The sequence below is a fragment of the Vanellus vanellus genome (assembly GCF_965231255.1).
Source record: "Vanellus vanellus genome assembly, chromosome: 12".
NCBI classification, from domain to species: domain Eukaryota; kingdom Metazoa; phylum Chordata; class Aves; order Charadriiformes; family Charadriidae; genus Vanellus; species Vanellus vanellus.
Genome location: NC_138917.1, coordinates 7,562,504 through 7,589,700, shown reverse-complemented (window position 1 = coordinate 7,589,700; position 27,197 = coordinate 7,562,504). Strand labels below are relative to the sequence as shown.

The window sequence follows — 27,197 nt, the reverse complement described above, 5'->3', positions numbered from 1 at the left end:
GAAAGCAATTCATAATCAGAAAGCCAGAGTCTGTAAGGATGCGTAATGAAGCCTAGCAAGCTTCAACACCATAGATACTACAAACATTTCAGCAGTTTTAACTAGTTTGCACACAGCAAGCTCTTGTGAGCTTGGTTAAAATATGTGAAGTGAAAGTTTGCCATCTCTTTGAGATGCCTTTCTAATGATTACACTGTGCAGCCAGTTCCTTAAAACATAAGTTGTTTAGACAAGGTTGCTGCTTCAAGAGACGGTAATATTGTCCAAAAAGTTTACTAAGTCAATCACATATACCTCTGGGGAAAAACATAGCTTAGACCACACAAGGGACCACCACAATCCACAGGTACGGGATTTAACCTGCTGACTTCAAATGAGAGACGAAACATCAGTGTTATAGCAGATATGTTTTTTTCTCTTGCTAAACTAACACAGAATCCAAACAGAGAAAGATCTATTAAAGTAATTTTTATTTTTTGACCACACTAATTTAAAATACATTAAATGCATGACTTGGGAAGAATGCTGTTACAGTAAAACTGAAATAGTTTAGCAGTAATTTCAGCATCTCAAATCATGCATCCTAAGCGGACCGTGGAAAATTATAATTGTATTATTAAAAATAAAACATGCTCCAAAATTATTTGAGCACTATGGATGTAATGCAGCTTTCAAAATAAACATACATCCTGAAACAAGATCCTTAAATCTGAAAATCTGTAGAAAGCTCTGACATTACTTGTTATTAAAGGTGTTTCTCATGAGTCTAGATGATTTTGTGATTTATCTTTATTTTCCTACTGTAGTTCCAAGTTCAACCTACAATTTCATGCCAAAATATTAAGTAATTAAGAAATGATTACACCCCACTGCTTCTTAATTTCTCTGTCCTTCAGATAACTGCTAATGTAGCACCAAAATGGCACATTAGAGCGCTAGACCTAATGGCTGTGGTTGTATCTTGATTTACAAAGTCTTGGAAGGAAAGTACAGTATGACTCTGTGACAAAGAGCTGCACGATGATTCATTGTTTTTACCTGCTACTAACACTGAACAAAGAACATTTCTATAGGATCGGAAATAAGGGCAAAATATTTTAGGAGCTATGTTTCCTTCAAATAACATCTATGCACTCTCCCTGTCATAAATGGTAACTCATATTGTAACTTGGCAATCAGGATATTACAGCTGTAGTTTGCACAAAAAATACAGACTGTTCCTGTGCTGGAGGAATACAAATGGAAGGCACACCATGGTTGGTCTGCTGGTGGTGGGGGGGGAAAGAGGGCTTGTAATACCCTCTGTTCTGAGCGGAACTGAGAGATTTGTCCAAACAGGGAATGGACCATAGCTCTATCTCTTCTTTCCATCAAAAAATGACAAAATAACGGATTCGGCCTGCTGTTGGAGACAACATGGACTCAAAGCATGGACTTGGAGCACTCTACTAGCTCTAATGAACATAATGTGATCCTGTGGTTCCCAGGCACTTGTGACGTTGTAGCCATGGAGTGAGTGATATTGCTTTGGAAAAAAAACCCCACCTTGTGATAATGAATTTTCTGTAAGTTCTCCACTGTAGCACTTGGCAATTGCCTAATTATTTGAATGACTTCCCAATGAAAGTGTTTGCAAGGAACTACCAGCCAATATTTTCTGTCATTTAACCGTTTCTCCTCTTAGTCCTTTTCCTTTTTATTTTCCTCATACTCTCCAACATATAGTTGTCTTTGTTATATGTTTAACTTGGTATGCATCTTTTTAACTTTAATTACTTTTGACTCTGTTACCATGGTGCCCTATTCCATGTAATAACAGACAGCAAGGAATAACAGAAAAGTTGTGAATTTCCAAGGGTTACTGCAAATTTTTTCTCTTGTAAATTATTCCTTATGAGAAAAGAAGCAGTATACATCTGTTCTGCAACAGAGTACTCATTATCTTTTTAGGTTTCTACTAGATACAAGCTATGCAACTTTTTTTTTTTTTAAAAAAAAGCATGGTCATTTGCAAGTGAAGTAGGGGATCTGTTGTATACATTTAGCGACAGATTTCCTTTGTCATTTATACAGTAGGAATGTAACTGTAAAACGTTAAGAAATTAAGGAAAACCAAGAAAAATAAACCTATTAAGCTTCTTGACTAAGATGAAAATATTGCAAGAATACTGGAAAAAGACTAGCATTTTCTTTTGAACAGATACATTCCAATGGGGGAGGGACGACACCAAACTAGCAAGGGTGGATTAATTCCTATGAATGTGGAAATCATGTACTGTCATAGGAGCTATCTATCAAACTCCACTGGCAACGTATAGTGCTATGTCAGCATTCCAGAAGGTAAAGCATTTCCTCTGCTTTATGAGACATCTTAACAACTCAGTCTATATTAGATTAATAAATGCATTTGGCATCCAAGATTCTCTGAAGAAAACAAAAATGTAGAGAATGTACTAGATTTAAATATATATGTAAAAAAAAAAAAAAAAAGAACAGCTAAAGAGCTTATAGAAAGCTTTAGCTGTCTGCAATTCACTAGCTACCATCAAGAAAAAAGGGTTAATGAGATATAGGAATTAAGGAAAGGGTATGCTTGTGTAAGGGAATCCCATAACCATAAATGTACAGATGTCCCTATTTTTGCTTTCATTTCTCACTTATAGTTTAAGTGAGGCATTAAAAAATATATGAAGTTTTAATACTAGGGCTTTTCAGTACATTTAATGTCCTGGAATGATGTCACCTTCAGTAGTTCTTGAATATCATTTGTAGGTGTCTCCCAGCCTCTCTAGAGGTCTATTTCACAAGATGCTTTAATTATTCCTAAACTATTCTTAACAGAAATTAGCACATCAAAGCAATGAGAAACCAATGAGAAAAAATTCCCTTTGTAGAAATCCTCAAGTTCATGTATTGAGCCTGTGTGATTATAAAAGGTACTATTTCTGTAAAAGCGTTGTAAAAAAGAGGACAGAGAGAATGTGATAAAGTAATTTTTTTCCTAGCTCCTAAAAATTCAATTAAATTAAAGATTTCTTCAAAACTCTCAATGTTTTACAGATTGGCTGCTGCAATATAGTTTTTCAAAGTACATACTTATTCAAAACCAACATCAAACTGGCTTGTTAGCTTAATCCAGCTTCTTTTCAAGTCAATGGTTAAGCTACCAAAAAGAAAAAAAAAAAAATTTCTCATTTAGGAAGTCCTAAGAGAAAGCCTGAATTTGGTTTTCTCAGTACCTGCCTTATTTACATTAACGGGCCAAATCAATCCCCGCCGATATTTATTGGCCTCAGATTTCAACTCAGTCTTTAACAGGAGCTTTGTTCATGCCACAGTGAAAGAACTTGGACCCCTGGTATTTTGCTCTTAAAAAGAATTCCAGGAGGAGTTAACATATTAAAACCAAGAAATGAGAAACAGTCAATTATAATCAACCATTTGATAATTCCACTCCATAACACAGAGCTCCCAATAACTCCTCTTATCCAATGCCATAGCTAGAAGTCTTGTTAACAGAGATCTCGAGGAAAAGGAGTTCCAGATCATTGGGCATTTTATGTCACTTTAATGTTTCGGGAGGCAGCTGAGGAAATATATTAGATTATGCTTATGTTTCAGTATTCACAATAGACAGTTTTTGGGCTAAATGAAGGACCAGGTTTCTTTTTTAATAGATACCTGCAATGTTATTTCCATGGTATAAAGTATAATTAAACTCGAATATTCATTCTATTATGCATTCTAACTTTGGGCTGAATCAACTACATAGATACATTCGGTGACTTGTTTTGCCAAGCTGTCTGCAGGGAAGATTAACAAGGGAGAGAGGCTGCGAAACAGATTCATTTCAGGACTTGTGGATTTTAAGATTAGATTGGCCATTTCTTTCTATGCAAAATGTAAACATATTTGCAATTATTTCTGAGAAAATTAAGTACTTGTAAGATGATTAATACGGTATGCTACTGCATGGAGATATAAAATTGCATTTTTCCTTTTACTCGAATCTCAAATTAGTCTATGGTAAAATTTGTCACGAATGAAACTGAGATTAGCAGGACTGGTAAACGATTGTGTCCTTACATTCTTTCGAAAAACAAAACAAAACAAAACAAACCAACACCATAATGTTTTTTTGTCTCATGAGAAGGACCATGAGTTTGATAGCTGGTCGATATTTAGCAATCATCATTGCTTTTGAGTCTGATGTACACATTAATGAAATACATTTCTGTATTTAGATTTGCTTTCACTTTTTTAATAAAAAAATTACAGCAGTATCAACAAAAAAAAATAATCATATAATGGACTTGTAGGAAGATTTATTATTGTCTGCTGTTAAAGTCACTAACTCAAAATTGAACAATGTCATCAAAGATGACTGTGTAAAGTTCCACCTTCCCAATCGGTACAAACTGTCACAGCCCAGTGAGCAACAAAGTTTGGAAGACTACCCAGCTCCTTCCTGGGTAGGACAGAACAACAGTTGTGACAACACCGGGGACGACACAGAACACAACAAGGATAACTCCTACAAGTGTACTTTCTCTTGAATAGTGATGGGGAAAAAAAAATTATACTAGTAAGACTATGCAGTTTTCACCTACCAACTTTTGCTAGCACAATAATAAATACACTTAGAATAACAATCAGAATTAGAGTATCAAATCCTACAAGCATTGCAAAACCATATTTAAAATTGCATTTTGGGACACAAACTGTAACCTCACACAGAAAAACTCATAGTGAGGGCTCTTCAAAGAAGAAATGTCCTTTAAGTTTCCTTTCATTACATTTTCCATTATTCAGTGCTGGATTAGCATTAAAGACCATTGAGACTACCTCCAAAACTAGTAGAGCTGGAAAGTTATAAGAAAGAAAACCTCTTTCTTGGAACTGATAGTCCTTCTATCTGGTCAATCCAAACAAGACTGCCCTTCTAGAGAGCTCTTTTATCTTATCTTCCTGAAAATGAACTTCCCTGACCAAGTGTCACCAGAGGGCTCTGCTGTAGCAGTTCTGCATAGAGATAGAACAAGGCTTTGACAGGGCAATCTCATGTCTCCTGTCCACAAGATCAGATATTTCTTCCATTTCCTATAACTTCTCTGTTATTAAATCTCAACCACATACTGGGAATTTATGAATTAAGATGTAAATATATATGCACACTCCAGGTAAGTGATGAGTACCTTCTAACCATCATCATTCACTTTTTAAAGCCTACAGAAAATATCTCCATAGCAACTTACAGTTGCCAACTGTCTGTCATTTCCAACCATGCAAAATAATTAATTAGCAAGCAAGAATTTATGGTCTTGAAAATTAAAGAGTCAAAAGTAGAAGTAACAACTTCCGTATCCTATGCCAGTGATCTCCCAGACTGGTCTGAAAAGCTCATAGTAAAAGCTTAAAAGTAAAAATATAAAGCTAAAGGTGCTCAGCATACTTCAAAGAAATTAGGAACCAGTATCTCAGAGCAGCTTTCATGGGACCCATTCCCAATGGTGATCTGCAACAAAAGAAACCACATTGGTGTATACATGAGTAAAAATGCATTTCAAAAAAGTGCTGGCTACTAACACGTAGAAATACGCATTGCTTGGCAGCTTATGCGCAGTAAAATTCTTGCAGTGTCACAGATACTACTGGCAAGGTTACAATTCACATCAAAGCTGAGACTTTCAAAGCCACTAAATATATATTCAGGGTGGACACTTGACAAAATTCCTTACCCACATTTAAAAAAACACCCAAATTTGTAGCCTTTAAGAAATTGATCAAACAAGACTAAAGTTAAACAATGCATCTTCTGGGTTTTGCAGTTCAACACGTGAGACAACGCAAAAGAGATCAACAGCTCTGTAAGACAAAATTGTTTCATTTCCTGACACATTTAAGCCTGTGCCCTTATAGCTCAGAAGCACTTTGTGAGTATTCCTCAACAAGGACCATAACAGAAGCAACGCAGGGTCAGAGAGATGAGGAAACATGCTGCTCTGGTAGGTATAAGGCATCCCAGATTTTCTACAGCCAAGGGAAGAAAAGATACTACACTGAGATCAGAAAGAAGTCACCAAACAAAGTCTGCTTGGAATGTTACAAACATAGCAACTGTAAGAGGCCCCATCAACTCCTCCTCACAGCTATCAGTCATAACAAGCATTTAAGTAATAGTCTCTCCACAGCTCCTATGAGTGGATAGTAGAGGGGAGCATTTATTTTTTCAGTTTTTGCTTCTTATTAGCCCAGAAAAAAAAGTATCAGCAAAAATAACATTACTTTTTTCCAGTCTTCTTTCTTTAAGCAGCTATTTTCAACTGGCAAAATTTTTCAGTTGCCATTTTTGACCAAGACTCTCATTTCTTAAAAATATCTCCACCTTTGTACTATAAAGCAATCATATCCTTGAGAAAGATGTTAATTTTTTAGTTACTGGATAAGAGCAAATGCCAACTAAATGGCAGAAGTTGTACCAAGTCTGCAGGGGAATCTGCAAATGCATCTATAGATGAATCCTAAATGGATCCACAGACTAAATCCTGCCATTTGCCCTGAAGTCATTTAAAAGTGAATGGACTGGTTCTGGTTTTCTCAGAAATTTGATATAAATTAGAATTTTGGGGATACAGCATGCAGAGTTGGAAAGCAAGCACAATTCTCAGCTGGCATATTACCTTCAGCTTACAGTTGTCTTTGGCCCAGGATCATAAAGAATGAAACAGAGAAGCTAGTAATTAATTTGCACACCTTTAAACAAAAGCGAGGGCAAACGAGGATTCCCCATCCCTGAAAAGCTTTGTACCCCTTCCCTTCCATGCACCAATAAAAATGAAGACAACAGTCTCCACTGCAAGCTGAAACATCCCACCAGGAAAACCATCAAGCAGAGAGGAGGCTTTATTGACATCCAATGGCAATCACAACCACTGTCTGCTGCCAACACTCTATCAAGCAGCCATGTTCTGCTGACTCTTGTACTCTGAAGACCTGTCAAGATGGGTCCGGGGGAAAAGTGTGCTTTAGTGCAGACTTAAGAAAACAAAAACTGAACAAGTATCTGTGAACAAAACTGCAAAAAGTTTTACTGGAGCACAAGTCCTCGCTTCTTAGCATCAAGCCATTAAAATTCTTGGCAGCAGTACACACTCCTGGCTTGCCAATGGCCCACTTTCATGCAGACTATTTTTGTTTAGAAAAAACTTCAGAAAATCCTGAATATTAAACCTTTCTTCAAGCTATAATGATCATGGAGATTAGCTCTGATCAGCAGTTTTAGGCCATATGTAAATTTGGTATCCCTAGGCAGAGTAGCAAACCATGAAATACCCGTCTTTTTTCCCTTTGGCTAGCAGTAATAAGGAGACTGCTCTACAGACCCTCATTAATATTGGTCCACACCATCTACTTAGCCTTCAACAGGTTGTAATTCCTGGACCATATCAGGGACTAGCCTACAGCTAAAGTATGCCAGATTTGCAAGAGAAAAAACATAATTTAAGCATTTAAATCAGCTACAATAACAAAGAAACCTTTACCTCATTCAGTTTCTCTTAATTAATGCTTGTTTATTTTTTGCAGTTCTTTGGCTGCTGCAGTCCAAGCAAATTTAGTAGTATTTAAACAGCCTCATCACTACCCCTCCTCACAGACGTGCTTACAACAATGCTAAAATACATAAGTTAAGGAACAGACTGTTCACACTGCTCTGTGTTTGAACTAGTGTTTTAATCTATATAGTGATTGGGGAAAACATTCTGACTTTTGATGTCCTTCCCCTACACTTCTCAGATATGATTAACTACTTGTAAAGGAACTGACAGGCAAATTCTATCTAGAAACCAGGAAGAGAAAACTAAAATATTCGCTTGCTTGCTTCCAAAAGGATTCTTCAGTTCGAAGACAAAAAGAAAAAAAAAAAAAAGATAAAAAAGAGAAATGAGTTAGAACTTTATTCAATAGCAATGAAGCCTGAAGCTGATAATTTCAACCTTCTTGGATACAGCTGTAGCAATGAGAAAATAAGAGCCCAAAGGATGGATAAACTATATTATCTTAACTAGCAAAGGCAAACCTTCAAAATATGAAATTGGAAAAGCTGTACTGTTAGCTTTTTTCTCTGGCTAAGAAAATACGATCAAATTTTCAATTCTTTAGTTCTTATGGAGCCTGTAGAGTTCAACATCTTTGTCGGTGACATGGACAGTGGGGGTCGACTGCACCCTCAGCAAGTTTGCCGATGATACCAAGCTCTTTGGTGAGGTAGACACACGCTGGAGGGGAGGGGTGCCATCCAGAGGGACCTGGACAGGCTGGAGAGGTGGGCCCAAGCCAAACTCATGCAGTTGAACAAGGCCAAGCGCAAGGTCTTACATCTGGGTTGGGGCAATACCAAGCACAAATACAGGCTCGGTGGGGAATGGCTGGAGAGCAGCCCTGAGGAGAAGGACCTGGGGGTGCTGATTGACGAGAAGATCAACATGAGCCAGCAGTGTGCGATCGAAGCCCAGAAGGCCAACCATATCCTGGGCTGCACCAAAAGAAGTGTGGCCAGCAGGTCAAAGGAGGTGATTCTGACCCTCTACTCCACTCTCGTGAGACCCCACCTGGAGTACTGCATCCAGCTCTGGAGTCCCCAACATAAGAAGGACATGGACCTGCTGGAGCGTGTCCAGAGGAGAGCCACAAGGATGATCTGAGGGCTGGAGCACTTCTATGAGGAGAGGCTGGAAGAGTTGGGGCTGTTCAGCCTGAAGAGGAGGAGGCTCCAGGGAGATCTTATTGCAGTCTTCCAGTACCTAAAAGGGGCCTACAGGAGAGCTGGGGAAGGACTTTTTACTAGGGCATGTAGCGATAGGACGAGGGCAATGGCTTTAAACTAGAAGACGGCAGGTTCAGATTGAACATTAGGAAGTTTTTCACTTTAAGGGTGGTAAGGCACTGGAACAGGTTGCCCAGAGAGGTTGTTGAGGCCCCATCCCTGGAGGTGTTCAAGGCCAGGCTGGATGTGGCCTTGGGCAACCTGGTCTAGTGGGAGGTGTCCCTGCCTATGGCAGGGGGGTTGGAATTCGATGATCTTCAAGGTCCTTCCCAACCTAAACCATTCTACGATTCAGTAAGCCCGCAGCATACACCAAGCCTGCTGAAAGCGTAACCTCCCAAAATTAAACTGCCAAATAAGCAAGATTACAACAAGGCCAGGAGGCATGTCTTATAATTATCTTGAGTACTGTAGGTTTCTGTTAACAGAAACTATGATTGAGTTTAGCTTAAAATCAAGAAGGCAAAACTGTTTAAATTAAAAACCAAGAAGTTTGCAAAAGTGTCCAAACAGTAATGTATGCAATTTCATGATCCATTACACTGTTAAAAAATGCTGATGTGCCTCTATTGCTTTTGTTTACCATAGCTACAGCCCTTTTCTGCTACAGTCGGGAACTGAGCTCCTATGTCAAGTTCTGGCTGATCACATTTGGGGACCACTGCCCAAAAAGTTGACATAACAAGAACACTACTGCCCATTGTATTTTTGTTAAATCTATCACGCACTTTACTTGCTAAACGAACATTGTATAGGCTGCTCCTACACAGCATTGACGGCAATCCATTTATTCATATCTACACCACAGACATTTGAGTATCTCAGCATATGTCCTTTAACTTAATTACATTCTTTTAGTGTTATTTACATTTTTGGTTTATATGACTACTCATTTAATGTCTGGACACTCTTTAATTACCAGAAATTCTCATAGTGGTTTTAGGGTATGAGCTTTCTCTCCAATAGGATTTGTCTGAGTAGTCTTCAAACTTATTCATATCACTATTACAGAATTTGTTAGATGAAGGCCTTAAATCACTTTTATTTAGTTACTGTTGGTACTAGCATTATTATATCCGAGTATAATGTAGATCATGGGCACCAAGTACCTAGATACCATTTTTCTGGCTTAAAACAATGAACTGATGTCTCTTAGTGGAAGAATCCAAAGCACATTCAATTGAAACAGATCAGCGGGATGCTTCCTCATCTTATGTCCACCCTGGTTTCGTTCCAGGGCTTGCTCTAAACTAGCCCAATCCTGCAAACATTTATAATTCTTCTGACTGTAGCACTTATATAGCCTGCAGGAGTAAGAACTTATTCGTGCATATGGAAAGAAACTCTATATTGTTTAATAGTTTGATTTGCTATTATATGCTACTGCATAAGTTTTATTTTAATATCATGCAACTGCTGTGATTGCATTTTTATAATTGGTGCTCTACCCCAGAGGAGAACTTTTTGAAGAGTAAAAAATGCTACCTAGGTGCTGAATCAGAGAATTTACCAAGAATGCTTTGGGTAGCAGTACTTAGCTACAAAGCTTCCCAGCAAAGGTGCTGCAGGTGCTGAAGAATTCAAACTACAAGATCAATGACATTAATTAATGGTTCATGCAACATAATATAAAAGAAAATTAAGGTAGTGAATTAAATTTTGAAAGAAAAGTCCTGGACAGAACCCAGCTGAGATGCTGATGCCCTTCTGGAATTTGTATATATTCTATCAACAGATGCAGACCTACATTATCTCCATATTCTGAGTCAAATGTGTGGCAATGTAGCAAGAATGATTTTTTATATAAATAGTAATGGTTGCAAATTTCGTCTCCAAAGACTCAGATTTTTAGTACATGGGTTTTTAGCAATAACAAGCCTGCGTGAATTTCACTGACATTCTTACACCCATTGATTTCATAATATGCCAATCTCAGCTGACACAAAGAATTATCATTTAACAGGAAAACACAAAGAGATCTTTCATTAATACTGTCTTTAAGGTAAGTAAGTCTTTCAGATGCTTCCCAAACGTCTCTGATACACCACAGGAGCACAGGGTTGATAGCAAGAAATGACAGATGCAAAACTTTTAAGTAGCTACCTCTTTAAAAATTAGAAACTGGTTTAAAGAAAGATACCATATTTATAATTGCCAATGGTAAAAGAGAGTTGGCAATGTTTTCAAAGACCAACGGAGCTGTACGGCACTACAGTTGAGAGACTACAGCTTGGAGCAACAAATTAATGTATGTTCATTTGAGAAAAGTAAAAAAGGTTTCACTAACTGCATTTGCAGAGTTGGTGTTTTTGTTTGGGTTTTTTGCCCCTGCCCAATCTGCAAAAAACATACACCTTGCCTCCCTCTGTGAGATCAAGTATAATCTGCCCTTTTAAAACCTAAAGCAGTGAGGCCAAAAAATACTGTTTCCCTGTGTATTTAATAAAATTACACCTCGAGTAGGCTGGAAGAACATATATAATGTATAATATATAATGTATATTCATTGAAGGAGTAATCATATGACCCCATGGACAAACCCCTCAGTGGACCACAAAATATTTCATTAATTAAAGTAGCTCGTCTTAAGGACCGTGTCTCAATTTCGAATCCATGTTAAAAGAAAATTTCCCTGCCAACGTTCCCAACAATGCTTTTGATGCTTAAAATGAAAAGATATTAAAAGTAGAATGTGCTGTTTGCTTTTAAAGCAAACATCATATTCTGCTTTCCTCTTAGAGCTTCCACAGAAGAAACTAACTGATAAAATTCACCCAGTAATGTCCATCTCATTTCTTTGTGGTACTACACGCACTGTCATAATGTTTGTATGGCAGATATTGCTACAGAAGCTTATTTTATTCAAACCTGCATTATTTTTTATAAAATTGCTATTTCTTAAAATAATTATTAAATACTCCTATTACTCATAAGGATCATATTTTACCAACATTAAATTTCAGAATAGAACATTCTATATCAGCACTGTTAAATAGCAGATTTGGAGCTGGGACAGAACTGTCCAAGAAAACATACGTTATCTTCAGCAACATACTTCTTAGCCCAAATATAGTACTACCCGATTTTAAAGTACTTTGCAAATGTAAATGTAATAAGCAAGGATTTGGAAAAATAATTTAAAATGTTTTAACCAAATTATTTTCTACTTTTAGTTTTGAATCAAAATTTATTTTGCCTTCATAGTGTTGATTTGTTGTACAAAACTGAAAACCTGAAACTGAAGTCATATAGTTTCCACCTGAAAACTGCAATATCCCTTAATTTTTGGTTTTCCTTTCTACTGGAAAACAATCAAGAAAATAATTTCCATTCATTTTTGTCTACATTGCTGGCAGTACAGCTACTTCTAACACAATGCAGTCAAAGGATTTTTCTGCAAACTTGAACTACATAAAATATAGTCCCAGGACCCCGATGTTGCAGTTTGATAAAAGTCAGAGGTGCATATACTAATGCTATGAGAACTATGATGCTTAGAATCTCCCAAGCCACAAACAGCGAGAAATCATGCTGTCTGTGAATGGGAGCACTTCTGTTTTCTACAACAGGAAGCTATGCGCTGCAAGTAAATGAAAAGAATATTCTCATTCCTGTCAGAAAACATAAGATCCCGGCTCCTCATTTTTTGTTCTCAACTATTCACCTATAAAAGAAAGTGGGCCATTCATTTGTACTGATACTAAACTAAGATGACAATAATAAAAAAAAAAACAACAATAATAATAATGAAGACTAATAACAATAAAAATAAAGTCTTTATTTGATAAAAAGCCATGGAAGTTAGTGATAGGGAAACACCTATATTTCAAATATTTCATTAGTTACATGAGAAAAGTGAGATTATCAGTCATTAATTTTTTTACTCTTAGTAGCTACAAACAGGCACTGCTGAAAAGAATTTGGAAGTTGACAGTGTTATGAACTAAAAGGGAGCTGACACCTATTTCTGCAATCTATTTGGAAAGTAGGTGCTAAACCTTGATGTACTGACATGGCCAATTAGTTGAATAATTGAGAAGTGAGAGAATATTGTAGCTACAGTTATACATCAGTGTATACCATACATTGTCTTTTGACTGACTTACTACAATTGGATACACAATTCCAGGAACAAAGGCACTTACACTTTTGGTCAATATTAGGGAAGGCATCAACAACTCTGGAATCAGATTCAGACACAATCATGCTAGCAGGTCACCAAAAACAAGAGCTGGAATACTTAAGGAAGGAACAGTTATATTACAGTGTTGTCAGGTAAGTTAATACATTTGAAGACAACATTAACCATTCCCTATCTCTTACTAGTCTTACACTGTGACTTGACTTACAGTGTTTTAGAGACTCTTAGCAGAAAAATGTGAAGAAAACTCATTAGAGCTATTATGGTACCAAAATATGTAGTTCGATTGCACTTCTGTTACTAATGAAGCATTTTGAAAGATTAGGTGAATTTCTGAAGAATTTTTATATAGAGAAATTCAGAAAAACAATTAATTGTGTTAAAAGTTAAGTTGACTTTTTCTTTGAAAATTGCTTTGAAATGACTTTAAATTTGAACTAATTTAGATTCATCAATGCAATTTTCTTCAAGGACAATTTTGATTTGACTGTAATTGAAAAACAGAGACAAATTTCAAACTCTTAAAATATTTTTCAAATAGACCTTCATTGTCTGTTATCCCAGGCATTCATAATTAGAAAACAAACTCAAAGATGCAGTGGCTTCAAATGTTTTATTACTGGTATCTGTTTCATATATTTTATTTCTGGCATCTGTTTAATAGATAGATTTGATGTTCAATAGAATCCCTTTTGCAAAAGCTGTTGCTACAAGTGAATGGTTTCTAACCATTACATTTTCTAATTCTACCATCTTTTGCACATTTTTCCATATTTTTTTTTAAGAATATATATTCCTGTAAACCACTGGTGAATGTATTCTGAATTAGAATGCGGCTCTCCTATCCAACTAGTTCTCAGCTACTTCAAGTAAATATAATCCTTTCTTTTAGCCATGAGACACCTTCAGAGTAATCCTCTGTTTTGACAAAAACAGAGTGGTCATCATGTATTAAACCTCGGAGAAATTACAGCACTTCTTAAAACAGAACAGGGAATTAAAACTCAAGTTCTCGACTGGTCAGTGATCCTTAAAGGTTTTTTTTTGTTGTCATTGGTTTTGTTTGTGTTCCTCTTCTAGGTTTAGAATTTTATAAAATAGTCTAACTTAGAACCACATAAAAATTGTAGGATATCCTTTTGATAACAATTGCAATAACAATAACCATGTTTTACTGCTGTATAACTAAATCATAATACTGATGAGCTACATTGTATTCCAAAAATCCCTGTCTTGAATATGTATCTGTTAATATTTTCTCAGATCCACATTTAAAAGACATTTCTACTGGGAGTTTCCAACATATATCAGCAGAAGATGGATGGAAAGTAAGAAGTCTGCACCACTGTGAGATCTGACCTTCAACCTATCGCATTTCTTATGTGTGATTTTGATTCAATGATGCCTTCTTTGCCTATCTTATATACCAGCTGACAGCAACTCCCACCCTCCCCCAAGAGACCCAAAAAATAAGCTATTCAACTTTACCACAATATTCTTGGGGTAAAAACATGTCATTTAAAAAAACAAACAAACAAACAACAGTCATTCTTACTTTCAAGCATGTTAGTGGTGCTTACTAACAGGACTTGATCTCTAAAAATAAATTTAATTTCCGATTTATTTTTTGGTGGACAGCCATGGAAAGCTGTTACACAGAAATATACTTGCACTTGGTGCAACTACATGTGCAAATGAATAGCTGTATGCAAGGGTAGACATCTTCTGTACTTAAAAACTCTCACCTGAATGAAGAAATCAAGGAATTACATTTTCTAAAACTTTTGCTCAACATATGTAAGCCAAGTGAACTATTTTGACTATTTCTGTAAAGAAAAGAAAACCATCGTACTATAAAAAAAATAGATTACCTATCATTATTTCCTCTGTTTACCTTTTACTGTTTGGTTATTCTCACTAAGGCTTCCTTTTCTATCACAATTGTTTCCAGTCTTCCAAATGTAATGTACAACTATCTTTTGACTTCATGGGACTACGGACTGCAATTTAAACCCCAAGCACTATATTTAATAGTGGGAAAAGAAAGACTGTGAGGGCATAAAATAAAGGGAGAAATGGGAGAAAAAAGCAAAGAAAAACATGAACTCACAGTTTAAAAATAATATCTCTTTTCTCTCCTTTTTTAAAAGACACTATATCTGATAATATCTTTCAAATAATATTGGGAAAAATAAACAGATTAACCTGCAAGGGAATAAATAATCCTGCCATTCTGCAACAATGAGGTTTTTTATTCAGCTGTGTATCTCTTTCACAATAAAGGCAGTATGGATCTGTCTATTGACTGATCCTGGCATTGCACGCTAAGGCAAACAAATCCTACTGGCACCAACAATTTATAGGCTTTTTTCTGTTTAGCACTTGGAGTAGTGGTCACACTATAGCGTTACTGTCAAAGGAAATGATATCCCAGTGTTCTAATACCTGGTAACACAACTCCAGGATTTACGTCCAGTTGAGTGAGAGGACAGGGAAGGGGGTGAAGGGCTTCAACTACTGTATCTACTGCCATCAGTCTCCAAATCATATAATAAATTCATGGCACATGATTGCAAGTTGTGAGGATTTATCACCCTTTTCATGCACTTTAAAGGACTTGAATGAAATATGGTGGTGTGGATGCTGACAGTCCACTGACTTTTAAAGCATGACTCGCCATATAGCCTGCAGGGCTGCTGGCCTGCAAATAGGTGATGGGAAGGCGATATCCGGAAATGGTGATTTAGAAGTATATCAACACAAACTGAGGTTTTATATCTCTAATAAAGCCCATCAAGAGAGCTGTGACATCCTCCTCCTCTGCAGCATGCCACACAGCAATGCATTTTTTCAGATAACATTTTCCTGGCATTACGGTATCTTTTATTTAATTGATTATGTGGATGAAGCTGTCTCACGTGTCTAAACCGCTTGAACCTTTAAAGTTTATTCTTCTGTGTTCTGAGAGGACAGATACATAAAACAGGTGCAAAAGCCACCGGTAAATTTATTAATGCATAAATTTCCCTTTGCAAAGAATTACATACTGAATTACACAAACTCACTTGAGACTTTGTTTTTCAGTATCCAGCAATGACTCCAGCATTTAAAAAAAAAAACTAATTTGTTCTTTAATTAAGAAAAATGCTTAGTTTTATGTAATGAACCTGAGCTATAATGCAAAAAGAACCAAAACAGCTACCCATCATGGCTTTCAGTGTTCCGTCTGTAGTAGTAGTATGGGTACTTTACTACATGAAATGTCCAAGGTAGAGAGACCATAATGCTTTTATAACCTTTAACATTAGGCATTAACAGTGATCTGGCAATAAGACTAATTTTTGGCATATCATTGTGTGTAAAAAACTACAGGAAAAGAAATGAAAACTCATTTTAGCAGGAGGGATGGTGAGCAAACAAATCAGTTGTGCAGTAATAAGAAGAAAGTCAAAGGGAATTTTCTGTCTGGGGCTGAAGAAGAGGGTGGATCATCATTTCTAGTCCTCACAAACAGGTCAGTAATTCTGACCTGTGCACTTAAGCAGTTCTGGAGCCTTTTTTGAGTCTAATCTGTTTCTACTGAAAATCAAGAATAAGTGAACCCTGGAATGATCTGCAGACTCCTGCTTCCAGATGCTCTATATCACATACTCAGTTTCAGTGAAATGCTAATTGCTACACATGAGATTACTTTAATTTGCTCAAAATGTACTGGTTTAGCCACACTTGCATGGCTTGGCACCCCTTAAGTAATGGATAATGCTTTAATAGGTTATTCATCTCAACTTCCAAAAAACACAAGCAGATTAGACTGGATGTACACCTTTGTCTGCCATAATACAATACATTATTAATAAATACATTTCTTTTCATCATGTACTTACACAGTAACTTGAACATATCAGCATGCCTAGGCCCTACTGAAGGATCAGAGAAGTATTTGTGTGTCTGTATAAGTTCCTCTCTCTGTAATATATACCATATATATGTATAAAAGTATACATATATACATACACACAATACCCATATTCATATACAGCTATATTTTATCCCACATAGATTTGAGAACAAATTCCTACTGGGATATACAAAGCAGCCATGCATAAGCAGCCAAATGGCTTCTGCTTGGCTTCTGCTTGAAAATTAAAATATTACCATTACAGATGTTTCTACCCAGTTGACATTAGTTACATTTGCCGGCTAGATTACAAAAAACTTCAAGGCAGTGAGTATATTCTTGCTGAAACACAGATTAATCCTAGAAAAAGACTGCTGAACATTTGCCATCAACAATTTTTAAAGTATGCCTAAAACTACACATACTCATACATAGAACATAAAAATTGAATATGAATTTTTCTCCCTGGATTTATCAAATTCCTTGAACCAATTTATACTTCTGTTTTCCACAACAGCTCATAGCAGTAAGTTTCATAATTAAATGTGTGACATTTGACATTTCAAACCTCCTCTAAAATCAAAGTATTGCTGCAAGAGACATTGCTCTGAATCAAAAAAGCTCAGGTTCAAACATTTAATTTTGAAGTAGTTTTGAGGTGGATTTACTGAGACATTTCAGCTTTGCAGCTCAGACCTAGATATACTTTTAAGTTTTATACTGCTGATTTTTAAAAAATTATGAATATTTTAATACAAAATAATGAGCTCACTCATTAAATACCTTTAGCAGTCAAGAGGCAGAAACTGAAAATGAATTTATAGGTCTCCAAAAACTGCTAAAGAACCGTCCATATGAGAGGTTGTGATGGACACAAATTTTTGACAATTATTTTACTCACAGCTCTGGTATACACCCAGGATATAAAGCTAAACCATATCTTTACAAGTTGTTTGTTTGTTTTTAAACAAAACAAACAAATAAAAAAAAAATCAGGATGAAAACTTCTTTTGCTTAGCTTGGGAGAAAAAATGTAATTTGGATCATACTAGCATAATAAATACAAGATAGGAGAAATACATTCCTCCAGGTTAGCAGATCATGCCCACCCAACTGGGACCAAGAGAGGGACTAGCAGGCAGGCTATTCAGGACTTGATTTATGATGTGTTGAGACTCCTATAATTAAAATTCACAACAAAATGCAATATTTTACTTTCTAGTATTAAAATGCATCAATACTCCCATATCATAGAAAGCATTTCTACAACGCATATATGCATGCTTCCATCATACGAAAATTAAATCTTTATTTCTTATTTTCCTTGGTAAACCCAGTGGTAATATTAATTTTTTTAAAGCTGAATACCCCAAAGAGTTCATCATAATTCTCTTATTACAAGAAATGTCAAAAAGCATTCATAAGTATTTGGTTCTCCTTGTATATTGTAAGCAGAAAGCCATTTCTGCTACTGTCTTGAACGCATTTTTTTCATCGTTTCAAGACCATTATTAGTGTCAGCAGTATTTCAAGCCTGTGCCTTTACTTAAAAACAGAGACCTATCAAAACGTACCTCTTTGCGTCAATTGCATTTTTCTGCAATTCTTATTCAACATTCCATATTTTATTCTCATTATGGTTATGAACTCTATCTACATGCACACTGTTTTTCAAGTATTTTCCCCAGACCTACTTGCTTAGGAAGCATTCTGGTGAAATAGTTTTATACAACGGCTGCACTCCACTAAACTGATTGCAGATTTTCTGTTTGGAACTCTCAAAAACTTTGTAAATCTCCCTATCATACTTTGAGTAAAATTCATCACAGTAAGAACCATCAGTACAATAGATACCTGCAAACCCACATTCTACTTCAGACTTAGACCGTTAACTGATGCTTAGTGCTTGCTCTAAAGGGATGTTGATGTTGACACCATTTTGGTTTTCATGCTATTTAGGATCTGATATCCTGAACTATCCCTCCAATTTAATCTTCCAGGAAGTGTATTCTTATTTTTAAAATGTTCAATGCACACACACACACAAAAAAAACCACCCCAAAACCAAACCAAACAAAACAACAAACCAAAACACACAACTGTATGTGTATGAAGAACGTAGTATCTTTTGTGACAAAACAGACTAAAGGAGAAATATCATCTTAACACTGATGCAGGCAGAATCAGAAGTCACTGGAAATTTCAGATGCTACTTTGACCTAGATAAAAAGAAACTATATCCTTTACTATCCTGTTCTCATGACTTTTTGTGAAAATTCTTCTGTTTATTATTTTATTTTTAATGTTAATCTTTTGGCTTATAGAAAAATTAAAAGCACCCTTGAAGTTTCCTCCATGTTATTGGATTCATAGGTGTACAGGAAGAAGTAGGCCTGGAGAGTTCACCAAATGCAATGCAATTTTACTCATTTTACAGCTTTGATAACTTTCTTATTCCATAAACCAGCAGGCAGTACAAGGTACAAAAACTCCACAGTCCAGAAAATACTACCATAATATTTGAAATGTGTCAAAGATGACAACAGGTGCATATCAGAAAAAGATGCCTTGTATATCCTTGCCACTTTGCCAGGCCAGCCTGCCCATAGCTTAACTTTCCCAGTATCATTTGATTCTCATCTATCGAATCCAATTTCATTTGTATTCATTCATGTACTAACCTTATTGTTGTTGTTAGGTTAAGTACAAAAAAACCCCACAACCCTGTCCTGGCAGGTTGTTCTTGATAAGAAGCCACCATCTTTAGAAACAGTTTTCATTCATCTGAATCATAGCCATGCACTATTATACAACGCATAGCTATCAATAACAGTGCTTCAGACCCTTCCTCATGCTTTATCCATTTTTACAAATTATTATTTTATGATACTGAACAGCCCTCTAGGCTACTCTTCTTAATTCCTTCTGTTTCCTCTCTAAATGTCTCCAAAAGTCCCTTTATTTCTAGCAATTATTTATAGACATGTATCAGTCCCGGTTTGGGGCTCCCTGGCTGGAATGCAATGTATTCAGGCTATTGTACATCATGGAAAACAAGTTACTTTTTTTACACGCAATTCTCAAGCAATTCTCCCAACCACTGCAGTTAAGATTTTACCCCACTGGGCTTGCAGCATATTGTTACAAGACACACAATGTCAAATGTGTTTAAAATAATTTCTGTTAAATGCCTCCAGCAAGTGAAATGAGATGGCTGCCAAGTTCATTTAACCAGCCTTCACTTCCCAACCTTTAAAGAGTGAGATGTCCAAATGTTTCTGCCTGCCTATGTAATCCATAAGATTACAGTCATTCTCATTAATGTACTGAGGTAAATCTGCAGCAGTACACAGATCCTAAAGCCCAGAGCCGGCAGCTGGGTGGGCCCCAGAACTATAGGAAATAAGCAAGGTTATAACTTAGAAAACAAAAATGTGAGAAATCAGCAGTACACTTAACGCAAAACCCATTACAGTCAGTAGAAAAATTACCATAGGTGTCACTAAATCAGGTTCAACTATTATTCTCCTGGTATATATACGCTGACTTCAGTCTCATATAGAAATTAGGGCATTTATAAATAAAAAAACCCAAAACTATTTCTCTACTGTTCTTCCCCCTTACCGCCCCATTTTTTTTTTTTTTTCCAAACAAACAAATAGCCTCCAAGTTTGCAGTTTGTTCAGGAAAAGACTTCCTAAAAAAAAAAAATTCCGAAATCTGAAAACATCTATGGTGACTTTAAGCATAAATTGAGTGTACTTTTGTTAGAAATTGACTCTAGGCTATTCCCAGAAACACGACAATTTTCCATGAAAACAGCTAATTGACTGTACCTAACTGTGTCATGAAATCTCTCCAGGAAAGAAATGCTACTATATCACCTACCATTTACATATTTTTATCATTAATTATAAACTGTGGAAAGCCCTAGCTTGAAAGTCAGATGAATATTTATTCACGTAACACATGTAGAAGTTTATATTCTCGGTAATTATACCCAGGTATTTGCCTCTCTATTAAAGTGATGACACAGAAATTGTAAATGTGCAAATAACCAGTGGTGTTTACTGGGAGTTCAAAAATCATGCACACAAAAAAAAGGTGGATAGCCTTAGTAACACAGAAAATGTATTAAAAACACCACTAAAACACAACCTCACTGGGACTACGCACAAAAGATTCTTTAATTATTCACAGGCAGCCCAAATAAATATGAAAATTACACACTATCTCCATGTTTTCTTTTGTTTTCTACCTCTAACTATATCCAATGGCAGAGAAAGGAGTGTCCTTAAAAGAGGCTTGGCACAACATTTCACTGGAATCTTGTAAATTCTGTGTCTTCCCTAATTAAGGAACTAAATTTTCAAATCCTTAAGGAAAAAAGTAATTTTGGAAAACAATAAAAAGCTGACAACACTGCCAAGGAAGTCCAATATAAACATTCACTTGAATATTAAGATCTATATATTTAAATTTGGGATGCTAACTCTCTCCAAGACTTATTTATGAGTAAATATCTGATATTTCTGATGAATAATAGACAATGTACAAGTGCAATTTTAGAGTCCATAAATATGTGGGACGTCACTAGAAAATTCCATCAGGTTTGTGACTGCTAGAATTATGGCCCCACAGGAAAACACAGAGGAACGCAGCAATTAATAACTTCAAGCAAGATAATAATATCACCTGAATCCCTTAACAAGGCCTCAAAATCCTTCAGGCAAGCTTCACAGTCTAATATATCTATATCTTTTTCTACAGAATTATCCATCTCTCATCACAGAATTATCGGAATCCGTGGACATTTACACTTTGACCCAGTGATCATGAAGAGAGATCCAAGATACCTATATGAGCCATATTTATTTTTCAGCAGAAGACTGTTTCAGTGAATGGGTTGGATTCAGAGCTTGAATGAGGATGAAGGTGGCTGTGGTAGGAAATAAGGTTATGCATATAACACAAAGCCTTTCTTTTGGAACATCAAAAAAAGAAATACAACAAGTTTAGTACAATAAGAAGTATCAGGAATCATACATGCAAGCACATGCACATAAAGATTTCTATCAAGCTCTGCAGTGCAACTATTGATTGGGAGCAGCAAGACAGCAGAATCTGATGAATAATTTTAAGATATATGCCATAAAATTTGAAGAACTATGGAAAACAGATGTAAACAACATGAAGACTGCATAGAGAGCTATGACAGATTCTAGCTAACACTGATTCTACAGGTTCACTTTTGCACAAAATAATTTCGCAAGTATTGGTGTTCTTGACACCAGGAAAATGAGGTTATGAAGTTTCATTGGATGAATATCTGGCGGAAAGAGGGAGAGGATAAGAAAAAGATGAAGCTGAGAAAAATTATCCAAAATTTGGTTAACAGGTAAGGCAATCAAAATGCCAAATGATACATGGATAAATATCAAAGTGCAGCAAGAGAAAATGTAGGAAAACAGTTACAGAAGAATTCACTGGAAGTTGGACTGAGAAACATGTCTACTGAATCAGAAGCATAAAGTTCCATATAAGAAGTGAAAAAAAGGAAAAGCGAGGATAGTTTATAGATGAGGAAAAAATATGGAACTGCCAGTTAAAAAAAAAAAAATTTCCTTGGCAGAGAACAGCAACTTGATACAGAGTTTCAGTAAAGAAAGAACATATAGCAGATAACAGTTAAAAATTGTCCCATAGCCTGGAATTAACAGTCAAAGTTAAGCATTAGACTAAATATTGTTTGGGAAGGGCACGGGGTACAGCAGAGGTGTAAACTTCTGCTTTGATTGAGAGAGATGAGGCCACTGAAAGACTTGCAGGAACTCACAGCTCATATCCAGAGCTCGAACACTATCAGCAGGATTAGAACTTAAACACTGCACAGTTTGAGCTGTTTGGCATCACTTTCTTTTACTGAAATACTGGATTTAGGGGCTGTGAATCTATTAAAACTACACCATCCTACTCAGTGGTCTAGGAATGAGCACGACAAGAAGATGCTGTAGTTTAAATGAAAATGTAAGAAAGTTGGTCCCTTGATCTGATTAGATAGTCACAAACTATTGACCAATTGTGCAAAGGAATCTCTGACATTTGTTAGCAATATATTCTCAGTTAATTATGAAACTCTTGTTACAACAAAGGGGGAATGGGAAGTAGGACAGTCCAAGGAAGTTTCTGTGAATTCTGAATAAGCGATCAATATTGGAAATAAATTAAGAATGTACTACAGACCTACAACAGAAAAGAGTTAGTGTTTCCCTTGCAGCCATACTCACAAATATGAAACACGTTTCTTGTTTGAATGAAAAGATCGCCAATTGGTTCATTACAGGCTTTTCACAAATAAGGTAAAAGAACATTAACCCGAACACTCTTTTTAATCTGATGAAGGAACAGCTCATAATGCATTTCACACCTGCAGCTTTTCTAACAACGGTAACTATATGTGAAAATGCAAAACTCACTAGAATGGTTACATGATTTCTAGGAACTACATAAATAATAAAATAAGGACAAAGAATAACTTCTAGTTCTATCAATATGTAACACAAGGAAATGAAGGGTAATGTCTATCCTTGTTCAGAGTAAACAAAGCACGTGTCACTACATTAAGCTTCAATGAATATTAAATATTCATAAAAATATAATATACTCGATTCCAGCTTTCATTTCAAAATATTTCAGTATGCCTATACAGCCAAAACCTTATGTCTGTACTCACAGCTTCAACTGTATAAGGAGAATAAGGCCTTGTGTTCAACGATGTATAGAAAGACATACAAATATATAACCCCCAACTCTGATCTCAATTATATCACTGTCACTCCACTGATTTTAATAGCAGCTTCTACTGTTTCAGATTTCTTTCACCAAGATCCAGGTTAACTCCATAACATAATCTGATCATCCAATTACTGCTTACAAATGCAGTGGAAAGAACTCTCAAGTGGAATGCAACAGCTGTTTAATAACTCACAACAAAATTGCACAACAGCTGAGGACAACAGTTGAAAAAAACTAATTCAGCCTTCGTCTGCAGGAAGAGTTGTTTGTACCCAAATTGAAATTTGGAACAGTATCTTATTGTTATAGGATTTCATCATCAGATAACATCAACAGTGAATTTAATCAGAACATTTTCATTACTAACTTTAATTCTCAAAGTGTTTTTATTTTGTTGCAACTGTTGAATCTGCATTTACACAACTAACGTTGTTCAGTACTTCAATCTGCCCCACAATATTAGCATATTCATAATGCGCTTTCCATTTATTCCTGTTACCTAGCCTCATGCTATATAAACAAATAAAACGATGCTTCTAGCAGCTAACCTAACAGAGAAAAAGGCGGAATTCCCACTCTGAACAGAAGTTGTCCATGTTGGTTGTTTGGTCTGAATCCTAATCATATCCTAGGGATTGTCTTCACTGATTCCAGATATGAATTAAAAAGTGCAAACCGAAATCAAAGCTTTCATTACAAACTACATTATTTTCCTTTTTTTTCTTCTTTTTGACTGCAGAGACGTGACTGTTTTTCAAAAATCATTACCTGCTGTCGTAAAGGGCTGCTCCCACCTTCTTATGCGGGGAAGGACTCAGTGAGCCACAAAATCAGCAAGAAAAGTTACGCAATATGATAATAATGCGTTTTAAAACACACAACTTTAGGTGTTATTTATAGATATCCGATTGGCATGGACTCACCTGTAGGGGATCCCTCCATGACATGACCAACATACGGTCCTTCTTTGAACATTGGCCTATTATCATTTTGATCAATAACAGAAATATCTAGGCGGACTGGACCATCAATGGTTTTCCCACTAATATCTGTGACTTCAACTTCAAGCTGTATGAACAAAAAGAAAGGAGTAAATTCATTAGTTCACTGCCACAATGAGCAAAGGGTAAGAAAAAAAATAGCTCAGATCAGTGCTGCTGTAACCAGACCCTGCCAAATATACCACTTGCAGCCCATTCTTTCGGACTAGGCTCAGAGCAGATTTTAAATCTAAGCAAAAGAGAAAGACAGATATAAATTCAAATCAAGGTACCCCTTGGCAGTTTGAAAATGCTCTATTCCCTGAAGAATGAAATGACTAGAATATAAGAAAAAAAAAAAGACCCTCTGGAAATTTGATACTAATCATGTGCAGATTTGGTCAGAATTTGTTTCTTTACAGTTTTCAAGCACATTTAGAGTGGACACAAATAGAATTATCACAGTATAATTGACGTATCTCCTAATGCTCAGTTAAAGGCCTTTAAAAAAAAAAAGGCAAGAATGCATTAGACATATTAAACACATTTTCCCAGTGATGATGGCATGAGTATTATGTTAGGTAATTTTGACAGTTCTCCAGCTTTTTTAATAAGGTATGGAAGGACAGAACAACATATTCAGTCTTATATAAGCAGGTATATGTACACATGCGCACTCACATCCCAATATATGAAAGCCCCTGTTGACATATGCATCTGAAGATTTATTTGGATTTCCTTTACTTCCAAAAACTGGAAAGAAAGGCCATAGAGTGTATTTCAACCCTCCAATCCACTTGCAATGTAAAGTCACAATGAGTTACCAAAACTTAATCAGTCATTAGGGCAAACCATGCCAAAGCTTCTTAGATAACAGAAAAAGTCAATTTAGATTGCAACTGCGTGCTCTAACTGCAGTTCTCTCTCCTCATGAAGAAGTCAGTAAAACACAGCAATAAACTTATCAGAGACACAGCTACCGTTTTCATGTATCCTACCCATCCCTGGACTCAATTCTTTAATGGAGTTAAGCCAGCCAGAAAATGAACCTGAGCAGACATTAATATCACCCTCTTCCAGCCTTGCCCTGAGAAAGTGGTAGCAGCAGGGGCTGGAAGTGTCTGAGCATTTTGTTTATTCCGCTAATTTATTCTTCATTGCCATGTCTTATACCTGTAAGTTATTTATAAGCTAGTGATAAATCCTACTGGGAAAGAATTAGGTCAGAATTCTAATTCCTTATTAAAATGGATGGCTTATTATCACATCTCTCTGTATTTTGTTATAAGTACATTCCACTTTTATAGTTCACTGTGCTGGGGATGAGTAAGAGTATTTGTTATGAGTAAACCATCTACTCACATACACTATTTGTAAATAGTGCCACAGTCCATTTTAACATCTGCTCACTGCTTATCCTCACTTCTCTAGCATTTGTTCTTGTGAGCCTTTCCCATGCCTTATTTTTTATTAGGTATATAGCTAACAGCTTAAAAGCAAACAAACACTCTGACGTGAAGACAACTGATTCATGTGGCATTGGTACAGCTGAAGGTATACGGAGGCACACGCTCCTTCAATTTCCAGGGCTTGTTTAACTCTGTACTCTGAAGTCAATGTAGTAATCTTAGGATTGTATAAGATGTAATGGGGACTAGAAAAGAAAATGCAGTCTTATTACTGAACTACATTAAAGCTAGATAGCTTTAGATACAGTTGGAAACTGCTGACAAAAAGATTTATCTGTGTAAATGTTGACTCATCGAAACTATGTTAATTGCTTTGGGAAATGGAAGAATAGCAATATTTCTCTGTGAAATTCCAGCAAATTCATTTTCAAATTCAAGATAATTTGCTCTTAATCTATCTCTCAATATTAAGTGACTATACTGCTCACTGGAAAGAACAAAGTCTTTGCTAAATTTAAAAAACTACTTCATCTGCTTTATCAAAATTATAAGTCATCTAAAGCAAAGGCTGATCTAAAACTACTTTTTTTTTTTTTCTTTTTTTCCCTAGACTTGCACAGATTAAGGAAGAGAATAGGAGATTCTTATTAATGACTGAAATAGATTTACTTTATTATTGCCAAATCCACCATGTCTGAGACCAACTGGCCAAAAAAGTTGGCATGACAGCTCCACAGGAACAGTTATGTGATCTCTGCTTCATTTTATTAAGATAACAGAGGACTTAATTCTATTAGTATTTGTACAATAATTTCCAGGCTTGTCCTAAGCATTACGGATTCACTCACCAGCTCCTTTTAAACCCACTCTTCTACGGTGTTTTCAAAATAAAAGCCTGCAGCACCAAAATTATGACCATCTATCTTTACACGACTAATTTGTGAAAGAAGCTACCTTACATCTTATCTTGCCCAACCAAAAAAACCCCATCAAAAAATCCATAACAGCCCCACCACCCACAAACCAAAATACCAACAAAGTAAAGAAAGAACAAAACAGCAACAAAAGTATAGCGTTACTTAGAAAAACCCAACACATGCAAGAGAAAGAAGCATTCAAGTAACAGACAATATCGGCACAGAACCCAAAT

At 36.0% G+C, this 27,197-nt stretch overlaps 1 protein-coding gene across 2 annotated transcripts in view; it reads right to left on the bottom strand.

Moving 5' to 3' along the window:
- The window catches only part of CDH13 (cadherin 13), a gene marked incomplete at its 3' end in the record, with an annotated part of 498,288 nt that overhangs the window by 182,144 nt on the left and 288,947 nt on the right, over positions 1-27,197 (bottom strand). For both annotated transcript variants that reach the window (XM_082489177.1, XM_082489176.1), the window contains exon 6: positions 24,582-24,726. In XM_082489177.1, the coding sequence (XP_082345303.1) occupies positions 24,582-24,726 (145 nt within the window). The remainder of the gene's footprint in view (positions 1-24,581; positions 24,727-27,197) is intronic.